Here is a 26,599-nt window from a genome sequence, read left to right as displayed (position 1 = left end):
CTAAGTCTCTTCAGCTGGAGGTCTTTCATGGCTGCGCTCTGAGTGCACCATGTACAAAGGCAGGCCTACAGAGGAAAGACACAAATAATTTAAAGAAAATTATTTCACTTGAGTTTTTTTCATATTTGGAAATAGATGGTAAAAGGGCAAAAAGCTTGTTATACAGAAAAGACATCAAATTATACAGGACTGATACTACATATGTGGTGACATCTCCTAAATGTATTTAATAAGCCTTTTCTACAATAAAATAGTAAAGCCTTTCATGCATATTATATTATATCCCTGTGATGGTGAACCTATGGCATTTGTGCCATAGCTGGCATGTGGAACCATCTCTGTGGGAATGCAAGCCATTGCCCTAGGTCAGCTCCACCATGCATGTGCGCGTGCCAGCCAGCTGATTTTCAGCTGGCCCCACCCACGACGCCCCTCCCCTCCCAGGAGTCTCCATGTGGCCCATTTTGGATGCCAGGTAAGTACAGGGCTCTGGGAGGGTGAAAAATGGGCCTCTTGGAAGTCCAGAAACGGGTTGTTTCTGGCCTACAGAGGGCCAGGTGAGGCAGTTTTCATCCTCCTGGAGGCTCTAGGAAAGCCTCAGGAGCCTGGGGAGGGCGAAAAATGATCCTATCAGGCCTACTGGAAGTTCGGAAATAGGCAATTTCTGGCCTCTGGAAGGCCTCTGGAGGGCTGTGGGAGGCCATTTTTGCCCTCCTGGAGGCTCCAGAAAAGCCACCAGAGCCTGGGAAGGGTGAAAAACAGTCCTACTGGAAGTCTGGAAATGGGCTATTTCCGGCCTCCAGATGCTTCTGGAAGTCCTGCTAGACCCAAACCAGGGCACAGGGGGGTCGCATGCAGAGGCGCAGGAGGGTGGGGAAGTGCAGGGGGTGGGGTTCGGATGCTTCTTGCTTATTTGACTGTTTCATATGTGGGAATTTACTAGGGAAAGCAATTATATTGGGAAGAATTAGCAATAAACCAGGCTGTCAAAAAATACAGTGGGTGGACACCATCAAAGTTGACACCAGCCACAGCATAGAAAAAAAAATCAAGTAGTGCAGGGTCAGAAGACGTGGATAGATTGGCCCACAGAATCACCAAGAATCAGATATGACTGAATGGGTAGCATCATCATCTTGCTTCCTGTTCTGCTGTTCTACTCTCTTCTTCAGAAACAACATGGAGAAGTGTTTCTTTAAATATAAAAACTATCCCAAGCCAAACTGAACTTGGACAATTCAATAATAGAAGTACGGGAGCAGTTTGCCACTAACTTGTTCCAAGTCGTTCCTTCCCCCATACTTTCTCTTTTAGACCACAGCACTCTCTATTTCCTTTTCTTCCCTTCAAGCACTAATCAAGTCAAGCAGTCCAACTCTGCTTCATTTAAACCCAAGTTGGCCATACATTTTTATCTAGCTGGGAAACTATTGCTGAGATATAGATCTGCCAGCAATATTTATATGAAGTTGAAGAATCTCAGAACAGGCTAGGGCTGGTTGCCATGAAGAATAAGATCTAGTACTTTATTGTTAATTCTTATTAACTACAAGAAAAAAGATACGCGCAAAATGCTTTAATAATATTTATTGTTACAGCATAAAAATCTAGCAGCAATGAAACTATAACTATAACACAATAAGCCCTCTGTTTTATAGCATATTCTTTTAAACAACCAAGAAAACAAATCTCCGTGTATTTTTTTTTTAAGGAAATAAAGTCATAGTCTGGAGAAATGGCCTGGTAGCACTTCTTCTATTTAACTGCACCTGTAGATTAACAAAATAAAACAAGAAATAAAAGAACAAGAATTGGAGAAACATTGTTTTGGTCAAAACAGTTAATCCAGTATGCTGGAAATGGTACCTATAACTAAAGGCAACATATGAAATATTTGTTTTACTAGCTTAAATTGATTTAATAATCATAAATGTCTAGATAGTATCATGCATTCCAAAGTAATTGTTTTCCTGCAACTTTGAGATCCCATCTATAAATGTGCACATAAGGGGTTGAAAGAGCTCTAGTTAACAGGGGGACTGCTAGGAAATAATAAAGGAAACAAAGACATTGTTTTAAGATTAAGGATGTATTCTAATGCCAGAACAAGAGCTTAGGCACTGATGGTTGTCCTGAAGTGCAAAGAGATTGATCTTGAGGTTGTCCACCACTTATGAAGAAAATCATGATTATTTAATGAAAGCCTGTATTTTGGAGTGGTGCAAATAGACTATCTGATCAAAGTAGTTATTTCCAGCAGATAGACTGCCAAATATGGCATAAATATGGAATGCCATATATGCAATATGAAAGGAAAAAAGTGGGATCTTATGTAACCGTATTGATCTACTAGATAACTATAGCATTGTCTGAAAGAATTTGGACAATGTGATATCAGAGGAAACCTTCAAAGACTCTGAATATCTTCCAACTATTCTAATAGTTGTAATTCTTGATATGCTGCAATAAATCAAATCCTTAGATATGAAGATGTGAAGCGATCAAAAGCGTACTCCTCATATGGCAATGAGGACCTGCACCAGGGAAAGCACAAAGTTACATCATCAATGAGAATTAACTATCCATGAAGAGACTCCACAAACTAAGTGGGATAGAAAGATGAGAGCTGTATGACATCTGAACCCAACGGGGCAATGCAAAGGTAGGTAGAGCAGGGGTCTCCAACCTTGGTAACTTTAAGACTTGTGGACTTCAACTCCCAGAATTCCTCAGCCAGCTCTGAGAGTTGAAGTCCACAAGTCTTAAAGTTGCCAAGGTTGGAGATCCCTGAGGTAGAGGATGACACAGGTCTTCTGTTCTTTCTGCCAGGAAGATACTATATTGAAGAATATCATACACTGTCTTGCAGTTTTAGTATCGATTTATTAATTTTTTAAAATCCTGCCTTCCTCTAATAACATTAAATAGTACCCTCAAAAACTAGAAGTAGTAAGTTTTTTTTTTTTTAAAAAATAGCTGACCTTGAATCTCATGTAAAGTGAGTTATTTGCTAAGAAAGCTAACTACAGTATGACCCATCTTGCCAAGAAAACTGTAGAGACAAGTCCAGGCAGTTGCCAGGAATCAACACTTGACCTGAAGTTATTTAAACAAGACTAAAATATATCAAAATAAAACAAAGGACGTGAAAGAAAAGTATTTAGGAAAATTGAAAACTCTTGAGAATGGATATATTATTGTTTCTTGCGGTCAAAACAGATTAAGGTGGCTCAGCATCAAGCAAGGCTACTCATGCATCATATGTACTCCTATCAAAAATTATAAAAGGCTAGAAAATTTTGAATGGATTGTGCATAGGTGCACTAGATACCCCAAGAAAACACAAAATCCTATATAAACATGTATAACACCATTACAAATCTGCAATCATGTATCTCAGTTCACATATGTAAGAACATTTGGGAGTGTAGACCACCTTCTCTGTAGACCGGGGTGTCAAACTCGCGTTGTCATGACATCATCACATGACGTATCATGACTTCCCCCCCCCTTCACTAAACTAGGCGTGGGTGTGGCCAGCATGTGACGCATCTGGCCTGCGAGTTTGACAGCCCTGTAATACAGCGTCACTCACTCTTTCTAATGGCTCCAATATAGATCTCTAGAGAACACAGAATAAAATCCTTACATTATTTAATGATTCATCCATGTCCACTTATTTCTTCAGCAATAATATTGAAAATACACTCACTTTTTCTGATTTTCAAATTCTTGAGGCAAGTCACAGCCAACGTAAGCGTCATTTATTAGACTGTACTCCAACAGAGCATTAAAGCAGGGATCCTGGCCAAAGGAAAGAGGATTATAAAAGCTGTACAAAATGCTACACCATAAAACAGCCATAGATATTTCTCTGGTTTATATTCCTTAATATTAGCGGCCCTAAATAAGAATATGTTTAGGACATTATATGCAGCTGATTTTCACATAACACTGTGTTGCCAGGATACCTAAGATGGCAGTGTGGGAACTGAGATGTAGCAAGCTTAGTCTAACTTCTTATAATTTATAATATACGTAACTAAAGCCTGCTAAAAGTTTTTACAGGCTTTTGGAACATTTATAGTTTCACCGAGACAAATTACATGTTTTCTGATTTTTTTTTGAAAGACTTGATTTGGCAACAATCCAAGATGTTCAGCAGAACAACACTTAATAAAGGTTGTTATAACTAGAAAGTAGTGTTTCAAGATCTGAATTAGCATCTGAAAGCCATAAAGGCAACATGAAGAGATTAACTGATTTGTTCACTTCTTCAGCACTATTGTTCTCTTAATTATGAAAAATTAAGTTAGAAGAAGTGAAATAAAATAAACCATACTATATTAGCTAAAATTATATTAGTGTGAATTAGCACTAAACAGACAAATGAGAATCATGGCATGGAAGACTGCTGCTGCAACTGACAGCTGAATATGTCAATTAGTATCCGTTGTACATACACAAAAATATTATTAATTAAATTTATATGCTGCCCATCTCACTGTTGCAACAACTAAATGCAATACAATCTACCAACAAAGTACCCCATTTAACAGTATGTTTGCTTTTTTGGGGGGGGGGAGGGACAGTTTGTTATTAAAAGTGGCATTAATTTTGATTAAATGCCATATAAACCATATATGACATATGTTGATGTCAACACTTAGTGACCACATAATTCTTTACAGGATGAGGCAAAACTTTACAAGATCATTTATGGTACATATGTTACCGTGTTTCCCCGAACAGTAAGACAGACCTTGTTATCAGGGGGTCTTATTATTTTGGGGGTGCTCATGGCTGTTCATCAGCTGTTCGACCGAGGCCGTGCCCGCATGCTCATGTCCCTGTGGCCAGCTCTTCGGGAGCCTGCTTGCCACGTGGTGCCCACTCCTCCCGGCACTCACAGCCCGGAGTCCGGCAGAGAGAGGCTCCTTCCACACGCCACGATCAAACCCTCCCCTCCCATGGGTGGTGGTGGAATGTGAGCAGCCCAAAGGTGCCAAGCCACACAAGTGACTATTGCCTCCCCCTTGCTTGCGTGCCTCCCAGGCCTCACGTTGATGTGGGCGAAGCCAGTGAGCACCTAGCTGGAAGCAAAGAAGAGGCTGGTCAGGCCAGCTGCCTGCTGTCAAGTCTTCTAGGAGTCGGGGCAGAGAGTCTTTTGGCAGCCGGGGCAGAGAGGTGGCGAAGGGAGCCGCATCCCCGCACTAAGGATGGCTTCCTCTGCTGCTTCTAAACCCTGGCTGGAAGCCGCTGGAAGTAAAGAAGTGGCCAGTCAGGCCAGCTGCCTGCTGCCGAGTCTTCTGGGAACCGGGGCAGTTGCATGGAGCTGGAACCACAGAGCGGGAAGTGCACTCACAGAGCAGCCACTGGTGACGCTTTTCCCACATCGTGATCCTGGGATACTGCTTGGTCGGTGAGTGGTGCTCTGCCTGGCTGGAGGGGGGGTGTCCACTGGGTGGACACCACGTGGCAAGAGGTGCTGGGCAGCTGCTCTATTGCGAGTGGGGTGGGAGCTTTCAGGCATGGGGGATGGATGGATGGAGGTGTGCGAGCGCCAAGAACGCTGGGGTGAAATAGAATGAGAGGCAGCTCCCAAACAGCTCAGCTGATCCGATTGCGATTAAGGGGCCCAGCTGCCATTAGCTGACGGGGGAAGGGAAGGGCTGCCTTCTGTGCTGGCCACGCCCAACCCTTCACTAGGGCTTATTTTGGGGGGAGGGCGTATATTTATGTCCACCCCAAAAATCAGGCTTGGCCTTATTTTCAGGACATGTCGTGTTTTTGGGGAAACACGGTACTACAAGTAAACGAGAGTCCATCTATTGACTTCATTTGGCTCCCTGCTATATTTTCATTTAATGAAGTTAAGACTGAGTTCATATTTCAGATATCTTTTTTGCACTTAAGGATTAATGTATTGCTAGGAAAGGCTGAGATAAATCACTAAGGCATAACTTTCTCCCGAACTTTAAATTAGAAATCGAGACAGGCAGCTGCCAATATCTCAATGATATTATTCTATTAGTGTAATTAGGGGAACATGAATTAGATAATAAATAAATTCTTACTTTGGCAAGAACATGAGGATTTCCCACAACAATGAGCAAAGCCTTGGCTCTGGTAATTGCTACATTAAAGCGCTTTGAATTAGCAAGAAAACCTAGAAAAGTTCTTTCATCAGTGAATGAAGTTTCATTTGACCGAACCTGAAAAATAAGCACCAACCATTTAATTCCTCCAAATATCCATAGTACTGCAAACGATTTTATAATCTGAAGTTGAATATAGCATAGTGGACCAGAATTAGCAGAGTTCAAGTTCAACTGGCATAATTTGTGTTGAATTTTAAATTGGGTATTCTTAATATTTTTAAATTTTTAAATCTAAATTTTAATAATCAGCCTTTAAAATTTGCTCTTTTTAAATGTTGTTTTAAATTGTATATATTTTGGTTTTATTCTGGCTGTACACCGCCCTGAGTCCTTCGGGAGAAGGGCGGTATAAAAATTTAATAAAATAAAATAAAAATACATTTAATAAAATAAAACTCTGTCGTCAGCCACAGAAACTCACTGGTGAATTTTGGCTGGTTACTCTTTCAGTCCATCCTTCTAACACCACGATGTTACTACAGGTAGTCACTGACTTACAACATTTAGTGACCATTTAGTAAACTGAAAAAAAAGTGACATGACTGATTTTTCAAGTTATGATCTTTGTAGCATCCCCATGATCATGTGATCAAAATTCAGATGCTTGGCAACTGGCTCATAATCATGATGGGCGCAGTGTCCCTGGGTCGTATGATCCCCTTTTGCGGCCTTCTCACAAGCAAGGTCAATGGGGAAGCCAGTCTCATTTAACAACCAGGTTACTGACTTATCAGCTGCGGCGATTCACTTAACCGCTGAGGCAAGAAAAGTCGTAAAACGGGGCAAAACTCACTTAACAAATGTCTTACTTAACAACAGAAATTTTGGGCTCAATTGTGGTGGTAAGTTGAGGACCACCAAAAGCAAGCAAAACATGCTGTCTGTGCTGCCTTGAACTCCTGAAGGAAAATGCAGGTATATTGCCATGATGTAATAATAGTGGTTGTGCAACCTCAGAAATGGCGACCATGTATTTTTGAAAAATGTCAAAGCCCAGAATGTATCATTCTCTTCCATCAAGTACTGCAAGTGAGTTAAAATGTAAGACCTCATATCAACCACAGAAGTCTTGGTGTAGCAGTTGCATGGGTGGTTGAACTGCATCCTAAACAGTCAAAGATTTAATAGTATTTCCCCACTTTAAAAAAGGTTCAAGGGAAATTTGATACAAAGTACCTAATAACTAAGTGACGCGGTGGTTCAGTCGCTAAGACGCTGAGCTTATCGATCGAAAGGTTGGTAGTTCAGTGGTTCAAATCCCTAGTGCCACGAAACAGGGTGAGCTCCTGTTACTTGTCCCAGCTTCTGCCAAACTAGCAGTTCAAAAGCACATAAAAAATGCAAGTAGAAAAATAGGGACCACTTTGGTGGGAAGGTAACAACGTTCCATGTGCCTTTGGCATTTAGTCATGTTTGTCACATGACCATGGAGACGTCTTTGGACAGTGCTGGCTCTTCGGTTTTGAAATGGAGATGAGCACCGCCCCCTAGAGTCGGGAACGACTAGCACATATGTACGAGGGGAACCTTTACCTTTGCCTAATAACTGCAATTTCAAGGTTTCATATATTGGTATGGTACAACCAACATATACCAACTACCACATTTTGTACTAATACCCAGCTTGCAATCTTAAGCACACCCATCAGCTTCACTATGTACACTGAAAATTGCTAATGAATAATTATGCAGAGGATAGGACAATTAATTTCAAGTAATTGTGAGAGCAGCAGTCCAAAATATCTAGAGGACACCAGTTGCCTGTCCTGAGCTTTACTAGTCACTTACACATGTATTTTAATCCTACTTCAGTTTGCTAATTTGGGGAATGAGATTGGCCTCTGAATACCACAAACACAAATAGCACTTCACTACGTACTGTTGATATGATGATCACTGAGAATTCTTGTCCCTGAAATTCCTCTACTGAGCCAACTTTAATATCTGGTAGATCCACACTGCGTAAGAGAACTGTGATTTTTTCTACCTAAAATAAAGATGCACATTATTTCACAGACAGCATTGGATTCAAAAAAATAACACCATGATTTGATTAAAATGATTCAGGTATTGAAAAAGGTTAAACAAGTCAATTCTGAATTGTATTTTTGAAGGTTTTGAATAGTTTTCTCATTGATACTACTTTACTACCATTTGAGCTAGAAAATAAGAAAGTTTACTGAAAACAATTGAAATTTAAATCTATTTAAAACTAATAAATTAAATGCAGATCTTCAAATAAGGGCTATTTTTTCTGGTGGGAATTATCCACTATTTTTTCTGATTTTTCATGTTTACTGAATTATTTGAAAATTGGATAGAGTATTTTCTACCAACTCTCAAGAATTGTCTTGAATGGGGAAGCACACTTTTATAGACATGTTATTTTTCACTTTTTAGAAGACTATGCATATCTTGTATGAATGAGAAAAATTTATGAGCTACATAAAAACAGGTTGCACATTAGCAATGTTTCAGATCACTGTCTGCCATTACTATTTTCTATTTGAAACACTGGTATTATACTTCTAAAGAAAACAATTTTCTGAGACAATGATTGCTTGGGGGAGGAATTTTGGTCATGGGATAAATCTAGATGACTAGCAGAAATTGTGGATGTATAATTATAAAACGACGATGTCGACAGCATTTAAAGAGAATTTGTATAAGATGTTTTACAGGCGGCATCTACCCCCGACAAGAATTGCTAGAATGTCTAAGGACAAATCTGAAAAACGTTGGAAATGTCATCAGATACCTGGATCAAATTACCACATGTGGTGGACATGCATTGAAGCTAAAAGTTATTGGACTAAAATACACACGTGGCTGGAAAAAATGATTAAAAAGCATATTGACTTTAAGCCAAAAATCTTTCTGTTGGGAATTATACCGGAGATATATACTAGAGATATAAAATATTTGATTGTGAATATTACTACAGCAGCTAGGATTGTATTTGCAAAAAATTTAAAAAATGAAAAGTTACCTTTGCAAGATGAAACAATTAGAAAAACATTGGAATGTGCAGAGATGAGTAAATTAACATTTGAAATTAGAGAACAAGAAGATAAACAATATTATAAAATATGGGATTTATTCTATAATTGGTTAAATGGAAGATATGTTAGAAAAAGTGAGTATAAGATATATGTATGAAAGAGATGATTATTTTGTGAATGCACAGGAAGATATGTTAACACCCTTACAGCACGTTGTAATGGAATTGATTTGATGAGGGTTTTTTTAATTTTATGTTTAAAAATAAATACATTTTTTCAAAAAGAAAAGAAAGAAACAATTTTCTCAATATACTTTTCAAAACTATTTTTTTAGTTAGTTCAATAAAAAGAGAATTAGGCAATTCATTTTTGATATTATTTATTGATAAATGTATTTTTTTTTGTAAAAGTAAAATGTGAACCACATTGGTCATTCACCAACTTTAACTACTCTATGACACAATGTAAATTTTACATTGTTAATTAAACGACCGGGATAGGACCGGGATATTTACAAGACCGCCTTCTGCCACCGATAGCCTCCCAACGACCTGTGCGCTCCCACAGGGTGGGCCTTCTCAGGGTGCCGTCGACCAAACAATGTCGGTTGGTGGCCCCCAGGGGGAGAGCCTTCTCTGTGGCGGCACCGGCCCTTTGGAATGAGCTGCCTCCGGGGTTGCGACAACTCCCCGACCTCCGGGCCTTCAAACGTGAACTTAAGACTTTATTATTCTATTGTGCGGGACTGGCCTAAGTGTATTTTAAATTGTAATTTTAAACGGGTTTTACGTCGGTCTATGACCGTTTTAGTTCAATTCGGCCTATTAAATATTTGTTTTTAATTCTGTTTTTAAACTTGTTGTTTGTATTTGCATTTTTAAATATGGCTGTAAACCGCACTGAGTCCTTCGGGAGAAGGGCGATATAGAAATTAAATTATAAATAAAATAAATAAATTATAAATAAAAATAAAAAACAATCTGGGTTATACAGTACTACCCACCAGATGGATTTGCAACTGGCTGACCAACTGTACTCAGCAAATAGTACTCAATGGAACAATATCTACCTGGAGGGAAGCATGCAATGCAATACCTCAAGATTATGTCTTAGGTGCAATATTCTTCAAAATTTTCATAAATGATTTAGATGAGGGATAGAAGGGGGAATCATCAAATATGCCAATGACATCAAGCTGGCAGAAATAGCTAATGCTATTTTTTGCACTGGGCGCCTGCAAAGCTGAAAAATGGTTCATGGGAATTTCAAAATCCTTGGTTTATCAATGAAGAGATTCAAGAATACCATATCTCTTAATACCCTCCCCCCCCCAAAAAAAGTAATGTTTTTAGTATTCACATTTATAGTCCAATAATGTAACTTAGATAAACAAACAAACAAACATTAAAATATACTATGCAATTAAAAATACCCAAACAATTATAAAAAGCTGAAGCAGAAAGCTATACCTGCTTTCGATAAGGTGCAATTACTCCAATGTCCTTCCCTGATACTGAACAACTGATGCCTTTAACAAGAAGGCAACAGTAGCGCATCACTTGAACTGCTTCTGTAGGATTGAACCAAGAAGGATTGCAGCCTTCACGCATTTCCATACCCTAATGTTAGCAAGGCAAGAAATGAAAACCACAGAAAACAATATTATTTCAAATACTTAACTTTATTTGCATAGTGTTTGCGTTAATAATAAAAATAGTCAGAGCTGTTCCAGAAATATTATATTTATCATTCTGAGGAGACTCACCACAATAGTGCCTGAACATAACACTGTAGAGCTGGGGCAATTTAAAAATCCTTTTTACACCTGGTTTTTACATAATTCTTTTAAAGCATCTAGAAGCAACATTTAAAATGTTATTGTGCCATGCCTGACAGAGCACTCAGTGAGGTTTTCCTGAAGTGGAACAGCAGATTGCAAAATTCTCTTGCCAAGATAAATAACGATAATACATAAAATTATAAAGAAAAGAACATTTATGTTAAATCTCTTGTACTCAAGCTACATGAAATCACAGCAATCTAAATAATGTCGTTATGCTTATTGATCTACATACCTTTGTGTATATCTGAGATTTCTAAAATCAATCTACTTTTAAGTACAATGCAACAAATCCTGATTTGTTTACATACCCTCATTCCATGAAAAATCAGTGGGAAGCCTTTCTTTGGCAGCTTGTCCCACCCCAACAAAGAGTTTACCACTGAAGGGTCAGCACAGACCTCTAGTTCCTGATGATAAAATAGCTTGGATGGCAATGTAAGCAATGCGCCATGTGATCTGTAGTTCTTCACAAGCTTTGTAATCTGCAAGCACAGAACGAACACAACATGAAAGTGACATTTGGAAGCATTAACATTTTGATAGGTGAGTTGAGTTCTGTAAAGCGAGACAGACTACTGCTGCTGAAGAACTCTAAATGGCTCCCTACTAGGTTACATTTAGGACATCGGGAGGGTGTTGTGACTTGTCCTCCCTCCTCTCCTCAGCCGGGCCCCTCCCGTCTCCAACCGGGCCTGTTATCAGACTCCGAGTCTGATAATGAAGATGAACGGCCTGTCATGCCTCCAGCCCCCGGCCCTGGCCCCATGCCCGGAGACGATTCCAGGAGTGAAAGGAGTAGTCCAATAAATCTCACTCATACAGCGTGTGTTCCTTTGGCTCAGCCGTCAGAGCAGGAAGCCAGCCAGGTATTGGAATTTTTCGGGCCTACTCCTTCTGACCCTTCCCTTTCCCAAACAGCAGATCCAGCTGAAGACAATTTAAAGTGGAAGGATCCTTGCTTCCGGAGATCTGAGAGGCGACGCCAGCAGAAGGAAGGGAGGGGCAGGCCTGGATAAATGCTGAGTCATGGAGCCACACCCCACAGCCTATATAAAGGACCTGCTTTTGGCATTCCAATCTTGAGTCAAGCAAAGTCTTATCGAGTTTGCTGATACCGGACCCTATCGCTGAAGTCACAACTTAGAGTCCTGCCTGCCCTGAGAAACCTCGGAGGAACTTGGCAAGCTGCAGAGGCTTCGTTGCCACATTGGTTACGGACTTCCTTGACTCAAGGGGGTGGGACATGACAGAGGGCATTGTTTCAGTCACATTCTGAGGAACAGTCATATGTGGAATTAAAGGGAGCCACCATTCTCCTCTCTCACTCATCACATCAACACATGGATTCATCCATATCACTGACTTTCCTATACTAACATAAAGAAGTCAGCGGATTCAATTTTTTTTACTGCCGGTTCTGTGGGCGTGGCTTGGTGGGTGTGGCAGGGGAAGGATACTGTAAAATCTCCATTCCCACTCCACTCCAGGGGAAGGATAATGTAAAATCTCCATTCCCTCCCCATTCTAGGAGGAGGTTATTGCAAAATCCCCATTTCCTCCTGATCAGCTGGGCCTCAGGAGGCAGAGAAGAGATGGGGGCGGGGCCAGTCATAGGTGGTATTTACTGGTTCTCCGAACTATTCAAAATTTCTGCTACCAGTTCTCCAGAACTGGTCAGAACCAGCTGAATACCACCTCTGAAAAGAAGTCTATCCAATTGTGAACTCAACCTCCATATACTAATTAAGCTTGAAAAATATTTTTATTTATTTATTTTTCACATTTCTGAACCACCCACCTCTCTCAGAGAGGGACTCTGGGCAGTTTAAACGCTACAGAAAAGTTAAACATTTAAAAGGAAGGAAGGACAATTAAACACTCTTAGTTAAAAGATGAAGTGGGGGGCGTTCAGGGCACCAGCCAGGCCCATAGCTATGTGCTCCTCTGGATTACACTTGGCTTCAACCATATTAATCTTTGAAAGTATAGTAGTACATGGGGGTAGCAAAGGGAAGACAAGGTCTAACTACTGAAAGTTTTGTTGGCTGTTATCTTCTTCTCTATCTACAAGTAGGAGTCCCTGTGATTCAGCTGCACAACATGTTTTATATGGTACTAATTTTTGCTAACTTGTGTACAACATGAAACTGGATCACAAGTTGCTCAGGTCTGAGTAACAGAAACATTGCTTCCCAAAGGTGATTTAGTCAATGTCACCCGTTACATAATTTAGCGGTTTAAAGTTATAATGACAAACAGCCTGAAAATTGATCCGAAAATAAACGTATCTTAAATATTATATTTAAACTAGTCGATTATAGCCAAAGAATAACAATAGGATTTAGGCTTATATCTGCCCCATAGTGCTTTAGAGCACTTTCTGGGCAGTTTACAATGTAGAATCATTATTTGCATATTGCCCCCAACAATCTGTGTCCTCATGTTATTGACCTAAGGAGGATGGAAGCATGAGTCAACCTTGAGCCCCGTCATGATCAAACTCCAGGCTGGGGGCAGGCTGCATTTTAACCACTGTGTCATCTTCATACGGAAGTCCATATACTGCAGCTCTACATTTAATCAAAATTCATAAGAATATACACATATTCTTAAACACATATAAGAATATTTGCTATATTAACAGCAATTTGATACAAATGTCAGATTTAGGAAACTTCCACACAAAGTATCTGTCAATTTGAAAGCAGCTGGTGATCACTATATTCCCCAGTTTCACTTACCAATAGAGGATTGTATGATCCACAGGGACCAAAAGTATCTTCATCTCGTAGGTACAAAGGGCGATGCATCAGCCTCGCCAACAAAGAGATGTTTAATCCATAAAGCATTGCGACCATAGATTTTATTATTGGACCTAGTTGCATGGGATCCCCTGAAAGTATGATCTTCAGATACAGAACATTTTTTAACAATAGGACAACTTGCATTTCATATAATGCTCTTCATGAATTACATAACAAAAACTTGGAGATAGATGCTATCAATAACAGAATACTCATTTCTCTCCATTTTTAATCAAAAATTATCCATATCTCAAGTAGGACATTATATTTGAGTTACTGTTGCATTTGAATAAAAAGAAAGATAATCTCCTCAAGGCAGCACTTCCAGGTTTTCACTTAGGAGCAGTATTTCTACCAATACAGACAGACTGCTACTGACCAAGAGATACCCTGATCCAATTTTTACATTTTATCTATTTGTATTACTATAACATACAGTACACAAAAAGGAGAAGGATAATCCGGTTAGTCTACAAGTAGAAATATCTAGCAACTCATTCTCCAGGGGCCTCATCTGGCCCAGAAGCACTCCATACAAAAGACAAACACTCTCGGCAGAAGTTCTATCATCTGAGGCAAACTGAGATGAAGGTATTTAGTGTCTTCATGGGAAAAACAGGGGAAAACAAATCTCCCATGTAATTGTGCAACCAGAAGAGGAGAATGGTAACCTTGTCAATAGAGCTGTTGCAGGACCACTCTTTCCTATCTTGGTGAAAGGCTCTGTAAAAAGATAAAGGTTCCCCTCACACTTACGTGCTAGTCGTTCCTGACTCTAGGGGGCGGTGCTCATCTCCGTTTCAAAACTGAAGAGCCAGCACTGTCCGAAGACTTCTCCGTGGTCATGTGGCTGGCATTTCTAAATGCCAAAGGTGCACGGAACGCTGTTACCTTCCCACCAAAGGTGGTCCTTATTTAACTACTTGCATTTTTTAATATGCTTTCGAACTGCTAGTTGGCAGAAGCTGGGGCAAGTAACAGGAGCTCACCCCGTTACGCGGCACTAGGGATTCGAACCGCTGAACTGCCGACCTTTCGATCGACATGCTCAGCGTCCTAGCCACTGAGCCACTGCATCCCTACGAACTACTCTCTGCGAAAGGCTCTGTACCTCTTAGCTATTTCAGCTTTGATTGCCAGAGACCAGAATCTCACCACCAGCCAGTACTGCCTTGTATTTGCTTCGGTGTAGAGAAAGCCTAACTTCCTGGAATACCTTCCCACTTTGCTGATCTTCTTGCCTGTAGCTTCCCTTGCTTTCCACAATTCCTTCTTCTTCGCTTGTTTTTCTCTCTCTCCCTATAGTAAGTTGCAGATCCTTCCTTCTCCCATCATTACAACTTTCTTTACATCCTGGCCTCCCTCAACAACAGCAGCCATAGTTAACCCTTCCTCTGTGTTGCCCTGGGTGGGGCAATGACCCGCTAGTGCTGTTGGTACTAGCAGGGATGCTCTTCCACAAGAATGGAGGAGCAGGGAAGGGAGAAGAGGAAGGAAGATGAGGAATCCATATTATGCTTGGCCTGGTAGGAAGAGAAGCATGCAACAGGGATGGGAAATTCCTTTTACCTTCTCTTGATCTTTTGACAGAAAGAGAAGGAGACAGCAACTTTCTGGCCAAATCCTGAAGCATGGAGAGAGGAATGCTGTGGGATGATCAGCAGTTTTAGAAACAGCTTACTTTCCTCTTATCTCCAGAATGGAAGGAAAGCGCATTCTTAGGGATGTGGGATCAAGTCCTGCAATGGGCAATACAGGCAGTCCTTGACTCACAACCATTTGTTTAGTAACTATTTGATGTTATAGCAGCATTGAAAAAAAATAATTTATGACATGGATGATCATTGTAGCATTCCCGTGGTCATGTGATCAAAATTCCGATGCTTAGCAACTGGCATGCACTGATGATGGTTGCAGCGTCTCAGAGTCGTGTGATCACCTTTTGCAACCTTCTGACATGAGAAGCAGTCAGTGAGAAAGCCAGGTTCACTTAACAACCATGCTACTAATTTTAACAACTGCAGTGATTCATTTAACAACTGTGGCAAAGAAAGGCTATAAAACGGGGCAAAACTTACTTAACCGTTTTACTTAGCAACACAAAAGTTGGGCTCAATTGTGGTTGTATTTCTTTGCATCATTAGAAGTTGAGGTGATTAAAAGATTTGCTGAGGATTCAGTAGCATGAGCACCTCATGATGATATGAAGTTTTAATTAAATAAACTTTAAGATTTAAATGGCCTGTATTTTGTAAGCTAAATCCCCTTTTTCCCCAAGTGAACTTTCCCAGCAATCAAGATCATCCAAAGCCCTTGTTCATGAGTTAACTTAAGAATGGAGACCGTGATCTACTGTTATTGTGCATTAAAATCCTGCAAGAGACTATGGAATGACAATATGTGAGATTAATGCATGTATTGGCTATTGCATTTGCAATGTGCTTTATTTATATGGAGCCACATTTGAAGATTACTCAGAAACTCACAAGTAATGCAACATGTCACTTTGGTCATAGTGCACATAGATTGTGGGTCCTGTTCTGGTCACCAAGAGGTTCTGGGTGTAATTTTGAGTTTTAGTTTTGAATTTTAAAGCCCTGCATGGTTTGTGTCGCAGATCCTGCAGCATAGCCTTCTCCAGTTAAAACCATCCTACATGGTGAGCTAATCTGGTGGCAGAAGCTACCTATTCTTGGTGTGTAATAGGTTAGTTTGGTGGAAACCTGTTGCATGTCTGTTACAGAAACAGGCATTTCCTTATGAAACAGTTCTTTCTGATGTCAAGTCTTCTCTGGGCTTTGAATTTCTGTACAGGAGCAGTGGAGGCTATTTTGAAGGGGTTTTCAGAGCCATGCCAGCTACACTCACGGGTGCCTATGATTAATCTGTCTGGATAAAGATTACTGCTTTTATTTTATTCCTCCTGTTTGGCAGACCGCTGTATAGTTTTTCTTGTGTACTGGCTGCATTTATTGTTGTAAACTGGTGGGAGCTATAAGATTGGATTGCATATAGATAAAAGATGATGGAGGGGACACTAGAGAAAAGAAACAGATATGAAAGATAAAACTACCCCTAAACCAAATAAATGATATGGCCATGGGCAAGACCTTGACTATGAAAAACCACTGACATCCATACTCAATTAGGAGTTTCCCCTCTTCCTTTTTAAACAAAACTTAAGAGATATGGGATGAAAACTTGTGACAGTGCAGTCCATTACCAAGATATGGATGAATAATGTTTGAAACAGGCATGGCTTTTTTTCTAGTAATGGGCAGAGTTCCTATTAATATATCTTAGGTACATTAGATCAACAGCATGCAAGCGGTATCTAAAACCAGAATATTTTTCCTCCTTGGAGAACATAAAACAAGCTCCACACAACAGACACAAACAGTTAGGATACAATCAATTAGATATAATGAAAACTTACGTACTTGCCCAGTGACTTCTGAAATCAATCCCAGAGGAATTAGGCTTTCTGGTTCGTTTGCCTGCCCTGCTTCATCCACAAATACATGCGTGAAATGTCCAAACCTAATATTGTTGAATAAAAATCGGAAGTACTTGTTGTATGCTCTGCATTCTCAGACATCACTTTAAAAAATAATGAAAATTGTATCAAGGTAACTAATATTGGTAAAACAAAAGTATTTACCTTCAGTTAAGCCCATTATCGATTTTTGCAAGTTATTATGTTTCCAAGAACGCTGAGGTTCATAGTACAGTATTCTCAGTTGCCATATACCACTGTGCAACCACAATATGAAAATAACAAAGGATGGTAATTATCCAATTTTGATTGTGGGATTCTGAGAATGCCTTCGTATATCCAGATATATTGTGGTCTAATATAAATGTACAACTGAGCTACAGTACTAATGGATAAACATCTGTATTTAATCTCACAGTGGCAATTATTCTACTTGGAGGTTAATTGTGAACTTTTACTTGCAATGTATGCCTATTCCATATTTTTAATGATAACATGAATCTTGAAAGAAACTCCTCTCCCACTTGGAGTAATTCCAGCCATTTATCAGCTTTTGCTGAGGCAGTTTGTTGCCCATTTATCTAGTTCAGGTAATAGCTTCTTGCTTTCCATTTCTTTCTCTATAGGAAGTTGCTAATATTTTTATATCCTACTTTTCCTGGAATACTCAGAAAAGCTTATATAGTACCTTACTCCTATCTGGTAGAACATTCCTGCACTGCTGCAGGTCACAATAATTATTCGAAACCGAGATGCTTCGTGAAGATCTTCTCCAGCTTTGCAGTAACACTTTACTACCTCATTAAGATTCTGCCAATACAAAGAAGCACATGTTATTAATAGGCATACTACCAGTCTACACAATTTCAACTGCAGACACGAGTCATTCTTTCCAATGTATATTTATTACATTATATTTGGATCAATATAAAAGGGGTGAAAAATGGTATTGCCATAGGTCTATACTATAGGCCACCCAACCAAACATAAGAAGTAGATGAACTTTTTGCTAGTCAGCTAACTAAGGTATGTAGGAAGCATATCACAGTAGTAATGGGGGATTTTAACTACCCTGATATCAACTGGGAGACAAACTCTTCACCAAATGGAAGATCCAACAGGTTCCTAACAAACCTAGCAGACAACTTTGTTTCCCAAAAAATAGAGAAGGCAACAAGGGAATCAGCCATACTGGACTTAATTCTCACTAACAGAGATGAAATGATAGAAGGTGTTGAAGCTACAGGAACCTTGGGGGCAAGTGATCACGCAATATTGGAATTCGACATTAAGCAAATACAAGTAGTAGAACAAAGTCAAACTAGAGTCTTGGACTTTAAGAGAGCTAATTTCAATAAACTTAGAGAGAGCTTGAGAAGGATTCCATGGATGAGAATCCTCAAGGGGAAAACAACTCAAGAAGCTTGGGAAATCTTGAAAAGTGAGATTATAAAAGCACAGTCTACCACAATACCAATGAAGAAGAAAAATAATAGATCTCAAAAGAAACCAGCATGGATGCATAAAGAACTATCTGACTAATTGAAAGACAAAAAGGACAAGTATAAAAAGTGGAAAGAGGGGAAAATAACTAAGGCAAACTAACAGCAAATAGCCTGAGTCTGTAAAGATAAAGTGAGGAAAGCTAAGGCTCACAATGAACAAAGGCTAGCAACAAAAGTAAAAAATAACAAAAAAAGCTTCTTCCAACATGTTAAAAACAAGAAAAAAGTCAAGGAAACAATTGGCCCATTGCTGGGAGAAAGTGGCAAGAAGATGACAAGCAACAGGGAGAAAGCAGATCTACTTAACTCATTTTTTGTATCTGTCTTTACACAAAAGGAAAAAACAATCCAACCTATCAAAAACAGCACTACAAAAAACAGATTAGAAACACAAGTTAAAATAGGGAAGAAAATGGTAAGTGAACACCTGTCTACCCTAGACGAGTTCAAATCACCAGGACCGGATGGATTACACCCCAAGGTTCTGAAGGAACTGGCAGATCTGATCTCAGAACCACTGAACTATATCTTTCAAAGATCCTGGAGCACAGGGGAGCTGCCAGAGGACTGGAAAAGAGCTGATGTAGTTCCCATCTTCAAAAAAGGGAAAAAAACAGATCCAGGAAACTACAGACCTATCAGCCTGGCCTCAATACCGGGGAAGATTCTGGAAAAGTTAATCAAGCAACGAATCACCGAACACCTAGAAGCAAACAAAGTAATAACCAAAAGCCAACATGGGTTTGTCAAAAACAGATCATGCCAGACTAATCTTATCGCATTCTTTGACAAAATGACAAAATTAGTAGACCAGAGGAATGCTGTCGATATAATTTACTTGGACTTCAGTAAAGCATTTGATAAAGTAGACCATAACCTACTACTAGATAAAGTAGAAAAATGTGGGTTAGACAGCACCACCACCAGATGGATTCGTAACTGGCTGACCAACCGCACTCAACGTGTAGTCCTCAATGGAACTACATCCACATGGAGGGAAGTATGCAGTGGAGTACCCCAAGGCTCTGTTTTAGGCCCAGTACTCTTCAACATCTTCATCAATGACTTGGACAAGGGGATAGATGGGAAACTCATCAAATTTGCAGATGACACCAAGCTGGCAGGAATAGCCAACACTCCAGAAGATAGGCTCAAGTTACAGAAGGATCTTGACAGACTTGAACATTGGGCGCTATCTAACAAAATGAAATTCAACAGTGAAAAAAGTAAGGTTCTACATTTAGGCAAAAAAAAAATGCACAGGTACCGTATATGTGGTACCTTGCTCAATAGTAGTACCTGTGAGTACCTGAGGATCTTGGAGTCCTAGTGGGCAACCATTTAGATATGAGCCAGCATTGTGCAGCAGCTGCTAAAAAAGGCAACACAGTTCTGGGTTGCATAAACAGAGGGATAGAATCAAGATCACGTGAAGTGTTAGTGCCACTTTATAATGCCTTGGTAAGGCCACACTTGCAATACTGCATCCAGTTTTGGTCGCTGTGATGTGAAAAAGATGTTGAGACTCCAGAAAGGGTGCAGAGAAGAGCAACCAAGAGGATGAGGTGGGTGGAGGCTAAAATATATGAAGAACGGTTGCAGGAACTCGGTATGTCTAGTTTAATAAAAAGAAGGACTAGGGGAGACATGATAGCAGTGTTCCAATATCTCAGGGGTTGCCACAAAGAAGAGGGAGTCGGGCTGTTCTCCAAAGCACCTGAGGGTAGAACAAGAAGCAATGGGTGGAAACTGATCAAGGAAAGAAGCAACTTAGAACTAAGGATAAATTTCCTGACAGTTAGAACAATTAATAGGTGGAACGACTTGCCTGCAGAAGTTGTGAATGCTCCAACACTGGAAATTTTTAAGAAAATGTTGGATAACCATCTGAGATGGTGTAGGGTTTCCTGCCTGGCCAGGGGATTGGACTAGAAGGCCTCCAAGGTCCCTTCCAACTCTGTTGTTATATTATATTCTGAAAGGAAGGCAATGCCTCTCATACCAATGAAGCATCCCTAATTCAATTTGTACCTATCTTTCAATTTAATTTTGAAAACAGTGAACGAGATCCTCCTCTCAAATATTTTTGTTCTGAAGCACTATGTCCCTTCTTGAAAATCTGGGTTCTCAGTACATTTTTGTCTATGTTCTCTATTAATTTTGACCCCTTTGCATTCTGTTTTCTCTATTGTTTTCTTTCTACCTTTCATTGCTGAAATGCTTAGAGGACCTTCCAGCCTCTGCCCTCTGGAATACTTACACGCACGCTTGCACATATATAGACATGCGCACACACAGAGCCCAAAGAAGTTCAAATAGCTATCCTTTAAAATGGCCTTGAAGGAGAGGGAATTAGATGCTGTCAATGTGCTTCCCTATTTTGATCACCTTTTATTTGCTTTTATGTACTAGGTTTTGTACAAAATTGATTTATATATCAAGAAGCTACAATATTCCTCAGTATAAAATGACATAAGGAATCACTATGTAAAATTGTACCTTTACTCATTGATTCCTTATGTCATTGCTGTTGACATAAGGAATTTGTCAACAGCAAATTGCTGTTTTTAAAACTACAAAATTTTTTGTGTCTCTTTTCTGTTGTTCTTTGTAAATAGATTATGCAACAAAATTGCATAGATGTAATGCAATTATGAACTCGTTTTTGTACAGGGTTTATTTCATCTGGAAGTTCTATAAATATCCAAGTCAAAGAAAAATATGTATTTCTTCTATTAAACATTAGAACCTGATGTATCTTTCTGGCCTTGGAGAACTATTTCCTCAACCCTTTTTACATCTTGACTCCTACTTTTCTTATGCAGAAACTGACCTATTGAACCTATTATTTAAGGTTCAATCTTTCAGGAGGTATCATATTCAACAATTCAGGAGAGAGACATTAGCAAGTAACATTTTCAGATGGTAACAGAATAACTTGGAAAACCAAGCACTGTTCAGTTAAAACAAGTATAATTCCAAGCTTCAAATTACCATTTATGTAATGATGAGACAGAGTGAGTCAAAGAGCAAGCAAGTCTTTAGATACATTTTTACCTCTTCGTTTCTGTTGATTGCATTAACTCTGACCATAACTCCTGGTTTTAACAATTTGCTGTCATGAAGTCGTACACAAATAAGATCTGTAGCGCTGTTGGATGGTGCACAGACTAGTATTCGGCTGCTTGGTAAACTATAATATATCTATTTAGACAAAAACAAGCATTCATATGTTGTATTGTTAACTCATACTCTTAATACAGTGAACCGTTAAATGGTCATTTTTAAGAATTATATTGAACCAGTTAAATTTCAACATTATTTTCTTTCCATGCTAATGTGTATAGTACCGAAGACTGAGATAACATAACATTCAGAATATTTCAGTAAGCTAAAATTATGCACTGGTGCTTTTATTTCTCCATATTGATCCATCATAAAAAGTTACATTTCCTGTAGTATCCTCTTTCAAATATATACCAAAATAGCATTCAAAGCCACATTACTGTAATTAGTCTGTTATTTTAATGTAGACAGAAAGGGTCTTGTTATTTTCAAAGCATTCTCATGCATATTAAAACTCTGTTAATCCACAGATGAGAAAAATCCATCAGCAATTCCTATCTTCCACAGCAACAAGTATTCATTCACAAAATATACTCCCAAACAACACAGGTGAGTATTTTTTTTAACAAAGAGTTAACATTATTAAAAATAGCAGAGACAAGAGCCAGTTACAATTCACTGTTACCTGCAAAATTGCTTCAATAATTGTGACAGTTTTGCCAGTTCCTGGTGGCCCAAATAGGATATAAGGAGTTGGACGACATTCACCACTAAGAATCCTTTTAACTGCAGATTTCTGATGCTCATTCAGCAGAGGATTGAAAAAGTCACAGTCTTGTCTATTCCACGTTAGTATTCTATTAACTATATCGAAAATTATATAATTAAATGAACATCTTATTATAATGAACAGAATTTTAAAAAATGTGGAAATGTCTCCAAAATTATGGTAACCTCAAAATACATATCCATTTAAATAGGTAATAATCAAGTATACAATATTTGCCCTTTTGATATAGCAAAAATTAACAAGCATTTAAAATGCACACTCTAAACCAGGGCAACTTTAAGACTTGTGGACTTCAACTCCCAGAGTTCCTCAGCCAGCAAAGCTTCAACTCTGGGAGTTGAAGTCCACAAGTCTTAAAGTTGCCAAGGTTGGAGACCCCTGCTCTAAATCACTTTATCCCAACAAAATTATACCAACTCCTTTGTGTGGCAGTAGTAACCATATCAGAAGCAACAGCTGCTTTTTCATTTTTTGGCGTTCCTTCTTCCTTTTTTATTCTTTCTTCCTGAAAGCAGCAAAAGACGAAAATCACTATTTGTAACGTTTCATTCAATTCACTTTAATAAAGTGGCAATTTTAATGTAACCTAAAATATTCACAAGCAAATTCTAAAAAGTTATTGAAAGGCTTATCATTAGTTAACACTGTTAATGTACATAAATGCAGCATTCATATGAAGATACTGTAGTGCACATGTAATCATTCTGACATGGTTATTCATAATCATTCTGACATCACTAAGGTTTGCTATTGATACCACTACTTCCAAACCTAGGCAAACTAAATCTAATGCTATTGCTTGTCAAGATATATGTGCTATTAAGCTTTTACTTAAGAATTATTCAGTATGTAAGATTCTACTCTGCAAAAAAGGTCCTAACTATTCTGCTTCTGCTAAATACCGATTACCAGCAGATTGCAAGGTACAATTTAAAAAGCTGGCCACCACTTTTAAAACTTTGGGTTGTGCGCCAATTGCAGCTTCTCCTGGATCAGGAGTCCCTGCATTGTCATTCAAGCCCTAATCATCTCCCAGTCAATTGCAATGAGCTCTACATGGGGCTACCCTTGAAGAGCATTTGGAAGGTACAGCTGCTGCAGAGTGCAGTGGCACGGGTAGTTCTTGGAGCCCCAATGGTGGCCCATGTAACACCACTTGTCAAGGAGCTGCACTGGCTGCCTCTTTGCTTGTGGGTGCAATTCAAAATGTTGATAATCACTTTTAAAGCTCAACATGACATGGGTCCAGGTTACTTAAGGCAGGGGGTTCCCAATCCCCATCCCACTACTGGGTGTGGCCTATTTGCAATCAGACTGCAGGCTGGCGTGCACACATGCGCACAGCTCAACTCACATGTACACGCGCATGCAGCTTAACATGCTAAGAAGTTGAGCTACGCGTGCATACATGTGGACGCCAGCCCGCCACTTCCATTAGTCAAGCTGCGTGCATACACGGGTCTGGATGGGAGAAACAGACTCAGACTCAATCCATCCAAGACGGAGTGGCTGTGGATGCCGGCATCTCGGTACAGTCAGCTGCAACCGCAGCTGACTGTTGAAGCGATCACTGGCCCCAACGGAAAGGGTGCACAACTTGGGCATTCTCCTGGATCAGGAGTCCCTGCATTGTCATTTAAGCCCTAATCATCTCCCAGTCAATTGCAATGAGCTCTACATGGGGCTACCCTTGAAGAGCATTTGGAAGGTACAGCTGCTGCAGAGTGCAGTGGCACGGGTAGTTCTTGGAGCCCCAATGGTGGCCCATGTAACACCACTTGTCAAGGAGCTGCACTGGCTGCCTCTTTGCTTGTGGGTGCAATTCAACATGTTGATAATCACTTTTAAAGCTCAACATGACATGGGTCCAGGTTACTTAAGGCAGGGGGTTCCCAACCCCCGTCCCACTACTGGGTGTGGCCTATTTGCAATCAGACTGCAGGCTGGCGTGCACACATGCGCACAGCTCAACTCACATGAGTGCACGCATACACGAGCATGCAGCTTAACATGCTAAGAAGTTGAGCTATGCGTGCATACACGGGTCTGGATGGGGAGAAACAGACTCAGACTCAATCCATCCAAGACGGAGTGGCTGTGGATGCCGGCATCTCGGTACAGTCAGCTGCAACCGCAGCTGACTGTTGGGGGCGAGTCACTGGCCCCAACGGAAAGGGTGCACAACTTGGGCATTCTCCTGGATGGATGGCTGTCGTTCGAAGATCATTTGGCGGCCGTCTCCAGGACAGCTTTTTACCAGGTTCGCCTGGTCCGCCAGTTGCGCCCCTTTCTAGACCGGGATGCCTTATGCACGGTCACTCATGCTCTCGTCACTTCTCGCCTGGATTATTGCAATGCTCTCTACATGGGGCTACCCCTGAAGTGCACTCGGAGACTTCAGCTAGTCCAGAATGCAGCTGCGCGGGTGATTGAGGGAGCACCACATTGCTCCCGGGTAACACCACTCCTGCGCAGTCTGCACTGGCTACCTGTGGTCTTCCGGGTGCGCTTCAAGGTTTTGGTTACCACCTTCAAAGCACTCCATGGCTTAGGGCCCGGGTACTTACAGGACCGCCTGCTGTTACCACATGCCTCCCACCGACCCGTGCGCTCTCTCAGAGAGGGTCTTCTCAGGGTGCCGTCCGCCAGGCAGTGTCGGCTGGCGGCCCCCAGGGGAAGGGCCTTCTCTGTGGGAGCACCTACTTTCTGGAACGAACTTCCCCCCAGTTTACGCCAATTACCTGACCTTCGGACCTTTCGCCGGGAACTGAAAACTTATTTATTCATTCAAGTGGGACTGGCCTGATTTTTTAACTGCTAAATTCTTAAATTCTTAAATTTTAAATTTTTAATTGTATTTTACTGGGTATTTTATATGGTCAATTTGGACGGTTTTAATTTCGGCCTTTATGGAATAAGTTTTTTAATTGTTATTTTAGTGTGTATATAAATTGTTTTAATGCAGGCTGTACACCGCCCTGAGTCCTTCGGGAGAAGGGCAAACATGCTAAGAAGTTGAGCTACGCGTGCATACATGTGGACGCCAGCCCGCCACTTCCATTAGTCAAGCTGCGTGCATACGCACTGGCCTGTCACTTGTGTGGCCCAGTTCTCCTCTCCTCCCCGTAGTTGGGTTGCCAAGCTGCAAAGGTTGGGGACCACTGACCCACTGGGATTGGCCTGCCCCACCCATGCAGGCCGAGGAGGCATGCTGTGGACCCTATCAGCCAGGGTATTCTGGCTGGCAGGGTCTAGAACAGCCTTCACCACCACTGCACTTGCCCTTTGGAACATCTTGCCCACCGAGTGAAGTCCACTCCAAAGGAAGGGTTTTATGTTGGGTGTGGTTGATAGATTAATATCAGATCCCACTCTGTTTATCCTACTGCCTCTCTTCCCATCTTTTAGCTATTCTATTTTGTAGTTTTATACTTTTGTAGTATTTTATTTTTTTTAATTTTATTTTTTAATATTGTAAGCCCACCAGAGTTAAGACAGGGGGCAAATACATTGGATAAATACATAAATGAATCTCAGTATATGGGTATCTTCAGTACTCCCTTATCCTAGGGACATGCTGCCCACCCACTAGATCTAGAATAGAAATCTCTCTCTCGGCTCTCGTCCCTGACAAATGTTATCTCTAGGGATCTTGGAGGCCGATCTTTTCTGCTAATGCCCTTTTCTCTGGAATAGCATTCCTCCAGAGATCAGACTGTCTTCCACAGAAATTTATAAAGATACTGATCTATTTTATCTTGGAAGGGAGTATCCGGTGCTCAGTTTGTTATTGTTGTTGTTGATAATGATGATTATATATTGTGTATGGCTAATTTTATTACGGGATAAGGTAAAGCTGTTCAGACTAATTAGGATTGAAGCAACATGTTAAGACTAATGAAACAAAATATCGTTAAGTAACATGTTAGCTA

At 40.2% G+C, this 26,599-nt stretch overlaps 2 protein-coding genes across 2 annotated transcripts in view; one reads left to right on the top strand and one right to left on the bottom strand.

The window, feature by feature from the left end:
• Positions 1-1,616: 1,616 nt before the first annotated feature.
• MOV10L1 (Mov10 like RISC complex RNA helicase 1) overlaps positions 1,617-26,599 on the bottom strand; it is a 68,021-nt gene continuing 43,038 nt past the window's right edge. The window contains exons 16-27 of the mRNA XM_058190277.1: positions 23,085-23,172; positions 22,563-22,741; positions 21,869-22,015; positions 17,995-18,116; positions 17,251-17,350; positions 13,748-13,912; positions 11,315-11,488; positions 10,633-10,782; positions 8,041-8,148; positions 6,078-6,215; positions 3,713-3,804; positions 1,617-1,769 (exon numbers count right to left, since the gene is read on the bottom strand). Of these exons, the coding sequence (XP_058046260.1) occupies positions 1,760-1,769; positions 3,713-3,804; positions 6,078-6,215; positions 8,041-8,148; positions 10,633-10,782; positions 11,315-11,488; positions 13,748-13,912; positions 17,251-17,350; positions 17,995-18,116; positions 21,869-22,015; positions 22,563-22,741; positions 23,085-23,172 (1,473 nt within the window). The 3' untranslated portion in view covers positions 1,617-1,759. The remainder of the gene's footprint in view (positions 1,770-3,712; positions 3,805-6,077; positions 6,216-8,040; positions 8,149-10,632; positions 10,783-11,314; positions 11,489-13,747; positions 13,913-17,250; positions 17,351-17,994; positions 18,117-21,868; positions 22,016-22,562; positions 22,742-23,084; positions 23,173-26,599) is intronic.
• The window catches only part of MLC1 (modulator of VRAC current 1), a 71,354-nt gene continuing 67,207 nt past the window's right edge, over positions 22,453-26,599 (top strand). The window contains exon 1 of the mRNA XM_058190288.1: positions 22,453-22,486. The gene's annotated coding sequence lies outside the window, so the exon portion shown is untranslated. The remainder of the gene's footprint in view (positions 22,487-26,599) is intronic.

The sequence above is a fragment of the Ahaetulla prasina genome, chromosome 7 (assembly GCF_028640845.1).
Source record: "Ahaetulla prasina isolate Xishuangbanna chromosome 7, ASM2864084v1, whole genome shotgun sequence".
NCBI classification, from domain to species: Eukaryota; Metazoa; Chordata; class Lepidosauria; order Squamata; family Colubridae; genus Ahaetulla; species Ahaetulla prasina.
The sequence above is the reverse complement of the archived record's forward strand: the minus strand, read 5'-3'. Positions and strand labels throughout refer to the sequence as shown.